At 43.0% G+C, this 12,788-nt stretch overlaps 1 protein-coding gene across 1 annotated transcript in view; it reads right to left on the bottom strand.

Annotated features, from left to right (window-relative positions):
- THADA (THADA armadillo repeat containing) overlaps positions 1-12,788 on the bottom strand; it is a 223,448-nt gene that overhangs the window by 72,870 nt on the left and 137,790 nt on the right. The window contains exon 6 of the mRNA XM_032397354.1: positions 6,138-6,232. Coding sequence (XP_032253245.1) covers positions 6,138-6,232 — 95 coding nt within the window. The remainder of the gene's footprint in view (positions 1-6,137; positions 6,233-12,788) is intronic.

The following is a 12,788-nucleotide window of genomic DNA, read 5'->3' as shown; positions in this document are numbered from 1 at the left end:
TCATATTAAACACATCTGCATCCAACACCGATAAAATACATGACCAAGGGAACAGATAAGAATTGTTTTCAATTTGTTCAGATGGGATTGGTTAAATTTAACCTAATTAGACCAAATAATCAAAGCAGGTGTTTGTAAGTTGCCAGTGTTTTCATTCTCTGTAATTGTTTGGCTATATTTCCCAGGAACTTAGGTAAAGGAAGTTAGTATGTCATAAAAATCACTGACCTTATATTTATTCATGTCACACATATATTATTCATGTTCAAGGCCGTACAAATGCAAGGCATTGTTGGATACTTGTCACAGGTTTTACTGTTTAACCACCATCATCATCCATCTGAGCTGGACTTTGGGAGCGCTTACATTACCTAACTTCCATTATATAAATACAAGTGGTAATAAATGAGAGCCTGTCTTCTAATCTTAAACTGATCTACAGAGCGCACTAACTTGGCATTCAGACTATTTAGGGATTCTGACTTCACACTCTCAAGCTGGTCACTTTTAAGGCATTGAGAAGAAAAATAATAACAATAATAAAAGTTACATTCCAGTAAAACAAAATGTTTATTGCACTTGGCAGAATGATGAGATCTGAGCTATAAATCCCAACTAACAAAGAAACCACAAAACACAGCCGCCAGCAGCCTGGTACTGGGAAGTGTTTCATGCGGTGGCCGTGGGTCCACTTCCAAAGAGAGAAAGGGCAGGTGGCTGCCTGGGAGCGGTCAAGCTCTCTCTTTCTAGTAACTGCTTCTGTCCCAGGTACACCCTCATGGTATTCCACATACTGCCGGCACGGGAGACAGAAATGCGGGCAAGAAAGTGCCCATGTGAGCATGTGATCCAGAAGCTCCTATGAAGGGGATCCCTCTCTGAGGCCTGGGGGTTCTACAGGAGAGGAAGAGGACTGGGAAGTTGGAACAACCAAGAGGGTTCTAGGGCACCCTCCCCGAGGTAATGGTGTTCCTGATTCTGGCCCTGATTGTGCTGTGGAGCCATGGGGTAAGTGCCCCGAGAGGTCAGGCTCTGCCCTCCTGCTACGCACGTGACACTTGGCCAGTTGTCTCTTCGCCTTGGGTTTCCTCATGTCTGACATGAGGAACCACTAGTACCTCCCTCACTGATGCATGCAAGATGCTTGGCACAATGCTTGGCCCAGAGTTAGGTGCTCAGTAATTGTTGGTCATAGTTATTATGATCCCCACAAGGAAGAAGGTATTGAAAATGTTCCCTGAGGACGAGAGTATGCTGGGCATCCTATATACATTTCAGGGGCAGGGAAACAGCCTTTCGAGATCACTTATACGCGGCGGAGTGGGATGGAGAGTGTCCAAGCTGAGAGGACAAATGGGAGGTGGGTTTCCAATGACAGTGAAAGCTCTCAGTCTCTGCATCCCTGCCCAGGCCTGCAAGGCAGCCCCAGAGTGCGTGTGCAATCAGGCCTCATCTTCCTCATCCCCCGACTCCACCTGGAGACTATAATTTTCTTTCTAGCAGGAAACTGATGTATACGAATGATGACAGCTGGATTCAGAAGAGGAAAAAGAATACAAGGGACAGAGAGTCCTGTGGGTTTAAATCACTTTGGAACTCAAAACAAAACCCCCAGATCTGGAATTTTTAAAACCTAGTTAATGGCTGAGGAAACCTCAAAGGGTGGGGAAGCACTAAGATAAAAGTCTGAATCACACAAAACACATCATTATCTTAAGCTTTTCTAATCGTCTTCCCTGCCTTTCCCCTTCACTGTTTTTCTCCTTGTTTATGCCCCCAGCCCCTCAACCTGGTTCTGAGACAGTTTAGAGGTGGACATAGCCTTCCAAGGTCACGTACAGAACAGTGAGAGGAGATGGACAGATCCTCCTCCAACCAAAAATGTGTCCCTGAGATGGATACTACTTCATTTCTTTTGGAATAATTAATCGCCTTCAAGAGTCATAGTTAGATACATTTACTGTTGAAATACAAATACGTACTCTCATATGAATAAAGCAGAATTATGGTGTTTAAGATCTGTACAATGGAAATAAGAGGAGGAATTCCCCCATGATGGCACCATTCGAAGACAGCTATTTTTAGCACTCTGCGGCCTTTACCTTCAGTCTGGTTCTCTGTTCCCCACTCCCACCTCCCAGACCCCCAGTGCTGATGATCACAATGTCTGTACAAATCCCCCTGACAATCCACGAATGGATTTTCAGTTACATTCTTTTTTGGCGACAATAGGAACTTAGTTCATAAGGTTCTAAGCATTCTAGGAGGATGAGGGCATGAAATGTCACCTTGTCTTAAAAACCACCTGGTGTGACTCTCTGTCTTATATCCTTCAATAATCTCCTTTGTCTATAAAGTCAACTACAAGCTCCTCAGATTGGCCTATGAGGTTCTTCATGATTGAGTTCCTGCCTCTGTGACTTCCAGTCACACCTGCCTGGTCTTGAACCCAACACTCTGGTCACTGCCCTTGCACTTTGAAGGCTGTGCTGACTTGTGCCTCTGTAGCTCTGGCCATGCTCCTCCCTCTATCTATAATGCCCACCTTCACCTTGCCCATGTGGTGAATCTCTACTCACCCTCAAAACTCTGCTCAACTACCTTCTCCTCTATGAAGCCTTCCTGTCTTCCCAAGTAGAAATGACCTTCCAGTCTTTGGTGCCTCCAATGTATCCCATAAACACTTCCTTTACAGCACCTGTAATCTCTTACTGCCCCTACTTGTAAGCCCAAAACCCATGTATGTGTGTCTCTAGCTATAGGTGCTCAACGTGTCTGATGTTAGCATGTCACTTCTGATGAATGAAAAAATACATGAACAACAAAAATGATCCTTTTTTGGACTCAAAGGGGCAGGAGCAGCCTTAATCAAGTGGATTTCCTGACATTCTACGACGGCTATGCCATCTTTCAGTATTTTCCCAGGAAAGCAGACATTTCTTCTTTCCTGAAGATGTTTAAAGTAAGAGAGCTGTGAATGTAAGGGGCTGCAGGGGACTAGACAGATGCATGGTTTCTAGCTAATGATAATGAGGATCATAATAATATTAACAGTAGCTAATATTTATTGAGCACTTATTCTGTGTGATGCAAAGCACATTCCTTACATAGGAATTTACATAAATTCGTCAACTTCCACTATAAGATGTAGATCCTGTCACCACCCCCAATTACAATTGAGAAAAATTGTCTCCGAGAGGTTCAATGACTTGCCTAAGGTCACAAAGCTAAACAGCAGATCTGGGATTCAAACCCAGGGCTACGGCTTTAGAGCCTAAACGATATACTCCCTACTCAGAGCTTTGTGAGCTAATAATGGAGGTAGATATGTACACATTTACAGACATGAAATGAACATGACAACACATGATATAAACATAACATTTGAATTCAGAAAATGAATTTACAACTGATTGATGCATGAATTTAAATAAGACTTTGTATTTTGATGACAACTGTTACCATCCTAAAAACTGAGGAAAACTGTGCATTTCAATCAGTTAATAACCAACTCATTTAACGAGGGCCTGCTATGTGCTTAGCTGAGGGATGAAGAATCTAAGGCATGATCCATTCTTTCAAGGTACTTGCAGGGTAACACTATAATGTCATGACATTATTTTGAAATCATATTGAAGTCTACATATCTAAGTAAGTGATCGCCTTGTTTGGTAACATATTTAGCTGTTGCTCAAGCTGCCTTTGGAAATAATTTATGAAACACATAAGAATAGATTTCATTTCTTTAAGTTCACAGTTTATTTTTTTCTTAAACAGTGCCGTCCATCTTAATCGCCATCGTATTTGACATTTGGTTAGTTCTAAAAATCTAGTTCCATCCTCAAAGGAGGAAAATTTATTACCACTGTTTGTGTGGATGTATATTAAATGATTATATAACATTCATGCAGATAGACACACATATACACACACATCTGTGGCTTATGTGGGCAAACCCCAAAGGACTGGATAAAATCCTTACTTGTCTGATAGGAAGATAATATGAGCCACATATACAATTTTTTATTTTCCAGCAGCCACATTTTTTGAAGTAAAAAGAAATAGGTGAAATTAATTTTAATAATATATTTAATCTAATATATCAAAAATAGTATCATTCCAACATGCAATCAATATAAAAAGTGAACGAGAAATTTTACATTCTTTTTTTCATACTAACTCTTTGAAATTGGGTGTGTATTTTATTCATCCAAAACATTCCCATTTGGATCGGCCCATCCCAAGTGCTTAGGAGCCACATGTGGCTAGTGACTGCCACAATGGGCAATGCGGGATAAAATATTTCGAGCGATAGGTGTCATACTAGAATAAAGGCAAGAGCACCCACCTCCTCCTCAGAGTATCCTCCTCCTCAGAGTAATGACTTAGTAAGAGGAATGATGCATCAATGCAAGTACGATACAGCTGAGTAAAATAAACCACAGCTGTGATCACATTCAACTGGGGTACAAACTCTTCTATAACACAAGACTGGAGGAAAGGATGGCTCAAAAAGGCCAACGTCTTCATGGAGGAGCCCAAGCATCAGTAAAGGGCGGGTGGTTGGAGAATAGAGAATCCACCAAACATGGATTTTGCCCACAACATTCAAGGGTTAATCCCTCCAGACAAGGAATAAAGGTTAAAATACGTAAAATACGTTAAGAGAAACTTAGTTCAAATAAACTGATGATTACGGTCAACCACACAACTCCAAGAGGATTCCAAAGCCTGGACTCGTTAGTTGTGAGCAACTCTTTCAAGGCCAAAGTCCTTTAGCTACTAAGCAGAGAAGTACTGTCAAGATATATGGAATTTGGAACTGAAATACAAAAATAGAGGAAACCCGAACCAACTTACTTGGTAACATCTGATTTATAATCTCTGCACCCCAGTTAGCCCAAGTGTAAAATAAGGTGGCGCAACCCTGAGGTCCCTTACAGCGGGGGTGATCTATAATATATGGTGCAAACCTGGACACTTTCAAGGGTAAAGGGGAGGCACTCTTAATAATTACGCTGGGACAAGAGGCATAAACTAGGACTGTTTTACAGCTATAAAACTATACGATCCTATTCTATTAAACGGATACAATAGCTGCCCCTCTGCAGGGCTATGGAGCTGATGAAAGTTCAGGCGTGTTCTTCTTACCTCTGCATGGCCACAGGGTCTTTGTGGGCTAATATACATTGATCCGGGTGAGGTGGTTTCGCACCTCCCCCTCAAAGCACTTTAAATTGGTTTGAATTTGGGAACAGGGTTCCATATGGACAGAGCTGGACTCTGACAGCCTGAATATATTTACTGAAGACAACAAATCATTGACAGACTAAATGTAACAGAGGAAAGGCCTGGCCTGCTTGTACTCAGAATGTGACTTTGTAATTGTAGCCTCCTTTAGACAGGCCTAATCAATTAGAAGAGGCTGATTTTAACCAGTTGCAGGCTCATTACCCTGCATTCCAGTTTGTGTTGATGGAAATCAGTTTCAGTCTGTGGCCTGGAGCTCATGTACAGCACTTCCTGCAGCCTCTTATATAAACACATCAAAAAAAATTTTTTTTTTAATTTGGAGTTGCCCTTCTCCATTTTAAGAAAACCACTCTGTGAATCGTGATTAAAACAGAACAACGGTATATGGATCTGGCGCCCCATACCAGGAAAACATATATGACCGAGGAACACATCTCAAGTCAGAGCTTAAGGCAGTGAAGGGTGGATTTGGGACTGAGTCTCAGGTACCCAGACTCCAGGATCAAACGAACCCAGCTCAGTTAGCTCCGCGGAATGGAGCAGAATGGACTCTCCGTTATTGAAAATGATGAATTTCAAAGAAAATGATGCATGGAAGAGGAAAAAAACCAAGGTCTCTGAAACAGAGGGTATCTGGGTATAGTCCAAACTCCTTCCTGAATGACCAAATAGAAAATAAATGGCAAACTTCCAACTAAACAAGGGCAAGTTTCCTGGAGAAGCTTCTACGAGGGAACCGTATGACACCATGCCTCATTTTGATGTGTGGTTAGTTTTACAAAAGTAGAAGCTGGGGGGCAGTGTGTGGTAGAGCCACTCAAAGCCCCACCTGTATTTCAAAGATCCATAATCATTCCAAAATATGATATAACTATGAGTCATACCTGGCTCTGTGCCTTTCGTGGGTTTGTCAAGGCAGCGAGTCAACAGGAAGAGAATGTCAATATATACAGCTCTGGTCACCAAACATGGATTTTGCCTAGAAAGGTAAAGAACAGGAGATAAATTGATATTTTCTCTCCCTGAGGCCTGGGTCACAGAAGAGAAAAAGGTATTTTCTGACAGGCACATCATGAGGCTTAGGGAGTTACGGCAAATGCTAAAAAAGACAGAAAATCGCCAATAGTAGAAACATGTCAGTAAGTCAAATAAGGAAATGAAATCCTAGAGCATATGGTGGAGGTTGGGGATACGCATGCACAAAACAGATAAAACTCTATGCTCTGGTTCCAAATAAAACAAACTGAAAACAAACAAAACCCGGTATCCTCTCCCAGTTATTTGAAAACAAGGAGGCTGGCAGGGGGAATTAGATTCTGTTATTTTTCTGCTTTAGTGGACATATTGGGGGGGGAGGGAATCACTGGTTACGAGTGTCACTGACTGAGCATTTTGGAGAAGGAGAACTCACTGCCATAGGACAAACCATACCTACGGACTTAAAAAAACCAGCTGAAAAACAAACACACGGAAGCACTAACAAACCCTGCGACAGACATTCCTTTCCCAATGAATGGAAAGTTCTTCTTTCAGTAAATGGAGTTCACTTTACTCTTTGAACCACACGCTGGAAAAAGTAAGTGGGCTTGGATTTAGGGGTCTGGATAAAAAAGGAAGAATGAAGACTTTCTTTTGAGAACAGTGCTGAAGGTCCCCCTGGCTCTGAGCCCAGGTTCAGACTGACCATGAAAAGGGCCTCCCTGGTGTACTGATAATTCAGTACAGGTAGTAAAAAGAGAAGGGACAGATCTGGGTTTGAATCTTGGCTTTGCTGCTTATTTCTGTGACCTGAGTCATATTCCTGACCGGTACAATGGAAACCCTAATCACTGCATGGTGAGTCACCGTGTGACTTCCGGCGTGGTGCGGCAACCGGAATTTCCGCCTCGCTGCTGGGCCACGGCAGACGCTCCGTCAGTGTTCGCTCCCTGCCTTCTCTGCTTCCAGCCTGAGAGTAGGGAGTGGCACAAGTGTTCTGGCTAATGAAATTCTATTTACCTGACCCCTAAACCCATCCTCCCCATTCCCTGCATTTGAACAGTCTTACCATTTCCCTAAAATTTATTCCTACTCTATCCTGAACTGCCCATATCTAGGGCTGGCATATGCTCTCGCATGAAAAGCAAATCAGGTCCTTTTGACTCAAAACTGTCTTGTGTCCAGGTCTCTCTGTGGCTGACCTGCCTCGCTTCTGTGCTACTGACTTGCTTCCTCTACAGTTATCTGTTTGCTTCCACTCCTACCCTACCATAACTCCTAATTTATATGCATACCTCACATTTGGCCTAATTTCATACCTGCACGTAGCTATTTTTTATAAATCAGCTTTAAAAAATAGGTAACATGTGTACATGGTATAAAAATAAGTCAGTACAAAAGGGCATGCGGTGAAAATGAAGTTCTCTTCCACCCACTGCCCTCTACTCACCTTCTGTTCCCCCGAGGCAACCACTATTACTACTTCTCAGTATGTCCTTCCAGGCTCATTCTGTTCATTTACAAGCATCTATCTATAGCTACCCACTTATTTTTACACAAATAGTAGTTTACTATATAGTAAGTTCTAGGCATTACTTTTTCTCACTTACGTATTTTCGACATCATGCCATTAAAAACAGAGATCTGGGGACACCTGGCTGGCTCATTTGGTTAAGCGTCTGCCTTTGGCTTGGGTCATGATCCCGGTGTCCTCGGATCGAGTCCCGCACCGGGCTCCTTGCTCGGTGGGGAGCCTGCTTCTCCCTCTGCCTGTCGCTCTCCCTGCTTGTGCACGCACTCTCTCTCTCTCTGACAAATAAATAAAATCTTAAAAAATAAAAATAAAAACAGAGATCTGCCTCATTTTTCAATGGTTGTAGACTGCTCCATGCCATGGAGATACCAATCCTCTTTTGAAAGAATTCAGATTGTTTAAGATATTTTGCTAAAAACAATAAGGAATGTATATATACATCAGTTTTGTGCATATCAGTGAGTACTCAGGGGAGAAATTCCTAGAAGCTGAATGGATGGATCAAGATATTTGCACATTTAAAACTATGACTGCTTTTAATAAGATGCTCTCCAAAGAGACTGTACCAATTTACACTTTCACCAACAGCATGTCAGAATTCTAGTCTCCCACAACCTGACCAACACAGTGGACTATTAAACTTTTTGACTTTTACCAAGATGATAAGTGAAAAACAGTATCTCATCATTTTTATGTTGCAATTATTTTGTTGTAAGTGAGGCTGATCATCACTTCACATGCTTTTCAAAAAAGATATCTGAATTTCCTGCTCTGTGAAATGTATTCAATTTCTCTGTCCATTACGTTGTTGGTCTTTTTCTTGTTGATTTTTGGGAGCTCTCTGTGTATTAAGGAAATCTATTCTTTGTCACATGTGCTACAAATATTTTTACAGTTTATCATTTGTCTTTCAACTTTATAAATTTTTTACAAGTCAAAAATGTTTAGTTCTATGCAGCCAAATATACTGGTATTTTTATTTGTGTCTCCTGGGTTTTATATCATGCTTACAAAGTCTAAACCTTCTTCAAGATTATATAGATAGGTAATTTAGTATCCATAATTTAGAATTTTCCCATATTTTCTTGTAGTACTTCACAGTTCCATTTTTTGTTGTTGTTGCTTAAAACTTTTATCTATTTGGAATTTTTCTTCCCAATCCTGCCCCTATCTTTTGTTTGTATCTCGTTTTCCCCAGGTCTCTCAATCCTAACTCCTGTCCTTATTCTTCTACTCCCTATGAAAGACCCACAGCTTATGAAAACTTCTTTAATGATATAATTTGCAATTCTGGCATTTCCACTGTTTAACAGGTAGGACTTCCCTCTGCCAAAGAAAGGACCACTCAAGAACAAAAGTGAGAAAAGCCAACGCTGGGGGTTAATGAATCATCAGATATCTAGTACAGGGCCGAGTAAGCGGCCTACAGAGAGCCGATGGAATTCCCTGAGCACCCGGCTTTGAGCTAAGTGCTGGGAAGTGAGGTACAGGAGATGATTTCTTTTCTTCTTTTTTTTTAAGATTTTATTTATTTATTTGACAGAGACACAGTGAGAGAGGGAACACAAGCAGGGGGAGTGGGAGAGGGAGAAGCAGGCCTCCCGCTGAGCGGAGAGTCCGATGCAGGGCTCAATCCCAGGACCCCGGGATCATGACCTGAGCCGAAGGCAGACGCTTAACGACTGAGCCACCCAGGCGCCCCCAGGAGATGATTTCTGACCTCAGAGAATTCTGTCCACTTATGGAGACAAAAATAAGGGCAAACTTTGGGACAGGATGCAAGGAGTGAAGAGAAAGAACATCAGGGCGGACTGGAGCAATGGGAAAGGTTTATGAAGATGTAATTCCAACCGGGCTGTGAACGCTGGGAAGATTTTAGCTAGACAAAGTTGATGGGGAAGGGCATTTTGAGAGGGGGCAATAGATATGGGAAGTAATTAGTCTGGCCTGTCTACAGACCTGGGGAGATCAGGAGGGGAAGATGCGAGAATGTGTTGAAAAGCAGGAAGAAGAAGAAGGCAGGCCAGGCCTTCAGGAGATGGGATGCCTCATGCTAACTGGGTTCTTCTTAGTGGAAAAATGCATTGCCTGCTCCCATGTGGCCTCAGAGTCACAGCCTCTCACCCTGGATGTTCTTCTGTTGGTACAGCCATACAGAACCATAAAGGGAAATTTTGGGGAAGCTGGTTTGACTTTCAACTCTGACGAGGAGCCTAGTTTCCATGAGATTTTTAGCTAAGTTAATATATTTTTTAGGATTTCTAAATGAGTAGAGAAAAGGTTGGCAATTTTTAGAGCCCCCCTGCCTACCTGGCTGAAGTGTTCTGCATCTTTTTTTGGACCTGGCACAGGCTGGTGACCTTGCTGGCCTCCTGGGACACTCCAGGGACCACTCTGACTGCCCCCATAATGGAGAGGCTCTGGGCCAAGTCTGATGCACTCATTGAGATTGTGGGGTGTTCCCTCGAATGCTGCTGCTCTTGATTCCAGGAAACAGAGGATCTGGGGCCATAAAGGAGTCCGTCCATGGCTTCTCCTTTGAGACCCACTGAGACAGAAATTCTGGCTTGGAGTCCACTGTTCATGCCTCCAAACCCAAGGACGGCCACAGCCAGAGCCACGGCCACAGCCACATGACATCCCTGTCTGGATTCAGAGCTGGGCCTCACTCTGAACTGGCTTCTAGGTCAGGAAAATCATTTTGTTCTCTCTCTTTCTCTCTCACTGTTACTTGATGTTTGTTCTGACTTGGAAATGGTACACTGTGAGTTCAGGGTGAGCCAGAGGTTTGTTCTTGGTCTGTCAAGCCACTTTGATGATGGGAATAAAATCCTAGGGAACAGTAAGCCAGCTGGACAGGAAACCAACCCACAGGGTTTTGGTGGGCTTGGGGATTTTTTTTCTACCCCCAAATGGAAAAATCCTGGCATGGGGCACAGTATAATAGAGATTTAGAGTGTTCAAAAAGAAAAAAAAAGTCAGAAGTGGTCAGGGTCTAACAGATGGGCTGAAAAATGGCAGAGCCGCGGCCGTAGAAGGAGCAGCAAGGATCCAGGTACTAGGAGGACAAAGTTTACATATATAAAATCAAACAGAGGGCTTGTTGAGAATCTCGCTTTCTTCCATTTTTTTTTAAAAACATTCGCCCCTTGACAAATATCCACCTGAGAACCTGATGAATCCACTTCTGCCTTGGGAAATCTCTGAACTTCATTAAACCTCCTGCCCTCTCTCCTGGAAACTGGTGGGAGGGAGAAGGCAGGGCAGGGAGAGCAGGGCTTCCCAGACACATCCACAATGGCCCTAGTGTCTGGAGGACAGCAGGAGTTCCTGGGAAGTCTGTGATAAATTATTCACTTCCCCCGTCCCTTCCGGAATCCCAGTGGCTGTAGAGCTTCTTAACTGAGGCCCATTCATTCGGAAAACATTTACTGGGAGGCTATTGAGAGCTAGGATTAGTGCCAGGGTTTGGAAATATGAAGATAAAATGATTCAGTGACATAGTCACTGCCCTCAAGGAACTTCGAGTCCTGAATGGTGTTTTTCAAACTATAGGTTGTGACCCATTTTGTTGACTATGAAATCAATCAGTGTAAGAGAGAGAAAAAGGAATGGAGGGGAAGGTGGGGAGGAGGGAGGTAGGGGGGAACACAGAGGATCTGGGGGCACAAAGGAGGGAGGGAGCAGAGGAGGAAAAGAGAGGCAGAGAGAGGAAGAGAGGAAGAGAAGGAGGGAGGGAGGAGGAAAATATAGTCAGAGTGCATCAAAGCATAAAGGGAAGCATTGTTTCCTTCACTTGTTGCTATAAAGTCCTTGCCCAGGATCAATTTTTAATAAATTATCTTAGGTGTTAGAGGTAAATAATTTATGAAATGCAATAATTTTAAGTTAAAACATTGGTTGATTTGTTCTCTTTTCTTTTTCTTTTCCAGGTAATAAGCCACCCTGCATTATACTGAATGGTATCAACAGGGTTATGCCTGGTATCCAAAGTGATGGTGGATATGTTGAAAGCAAACACTCCTGAAATTAAATGTGCTACAACTTGAGTAAATTGCCCTATGCATTTTTTTCTTACAGACTGTTCACATCTTATACAGATATTATCACAATTCCAAACTGTGCAAGATTTCATGTGTGTACATATATACACACACAGACACATTCGGTCATACGTAAAATATTTGTTTCGAGTGGCTGTCAAAAAATCTTGAAAGCCACCAGTTTAGCAGAAGAAACATGCAACCAATCATACTAGAGTATGAGGGGTGGCCCAAAAGAGGGGTCTGACAGAGTAAAAATTAAGGATGGTTGAAGAGGGACCTGCCCAGTCCTCCTGGGTGAGTTAGGAAGTGACTTGGCAAAGAGCTGGAGAATGAGGAGTCTGGGATACAGAACATGGGCAGAGTGACCCCAGCAGAAGAAGCAACATGTCCAAAGACCAGGGCACATGACACATTTGGAAAATAATGAGAAGTGCAAAGGGGACGTAGGAGGGGAGGGACAACAGGAAATGACAGAGGATGAGTGAAACACCCAAAGGGAGAGCTTAGGAGTGACCTTTAAGAGATCAAAGCTCCAAAGGGTTGAAGCCACCAGGGGGACCCCACCAGCCCAATCCATACAGGAAAGCTAGGATCCCCACGCACTAGTGTGAAGCTTTGGTGGGCTCCCTAGAAGGGACAGACAGTTCATTCTGGACACACTATATTCTTCCAGAAGCATTCACTGCCATCTTCAGATGGCTGGAAACAGCTGTTGTGGCTTTAGGCTGCTAGTGTCTGTTAAGGTCTCTAAGTCAAGACACTGTATCTGGACTTCAACAGAGTCAGGGTCTGAGGTCACTCTAATCCCCAGGGAACTACTCCCCCAGAAGCCTAATTAGACTCATGGCCTAACTTTATTAATCTAGAAATATCTACTGAGCGCCACAGGGGATATCCTATTTGGGATGGAAAGGGAGGGAAAGGAAAACGTTCTGGCCTTGCAGGGTGGTGTGTGTGTGTGTGTGTGTGTGTGTGTG

Source organism: Phoca vitulina, unplaced genomic scaffold (genome assembly GCF_004348235.1).
Source record: "Phoca vitulina isolate PV1807 unplaced genomic scaffold, GSC_HSeal_1.0 scaffold98, whole genome shotgun sequence".
In the NCBI taxonomy this organism is placed as follows: Eukaryota; Metazoa; Chordata; class Mammalia; order Carnivora; family Phocidae; genus Phoca; species Phoca vitulina.
Note: the sequence above shows the minus strand (reverse complement) of the source record. Positions and strands in the feature narration are given on the sequence as shown.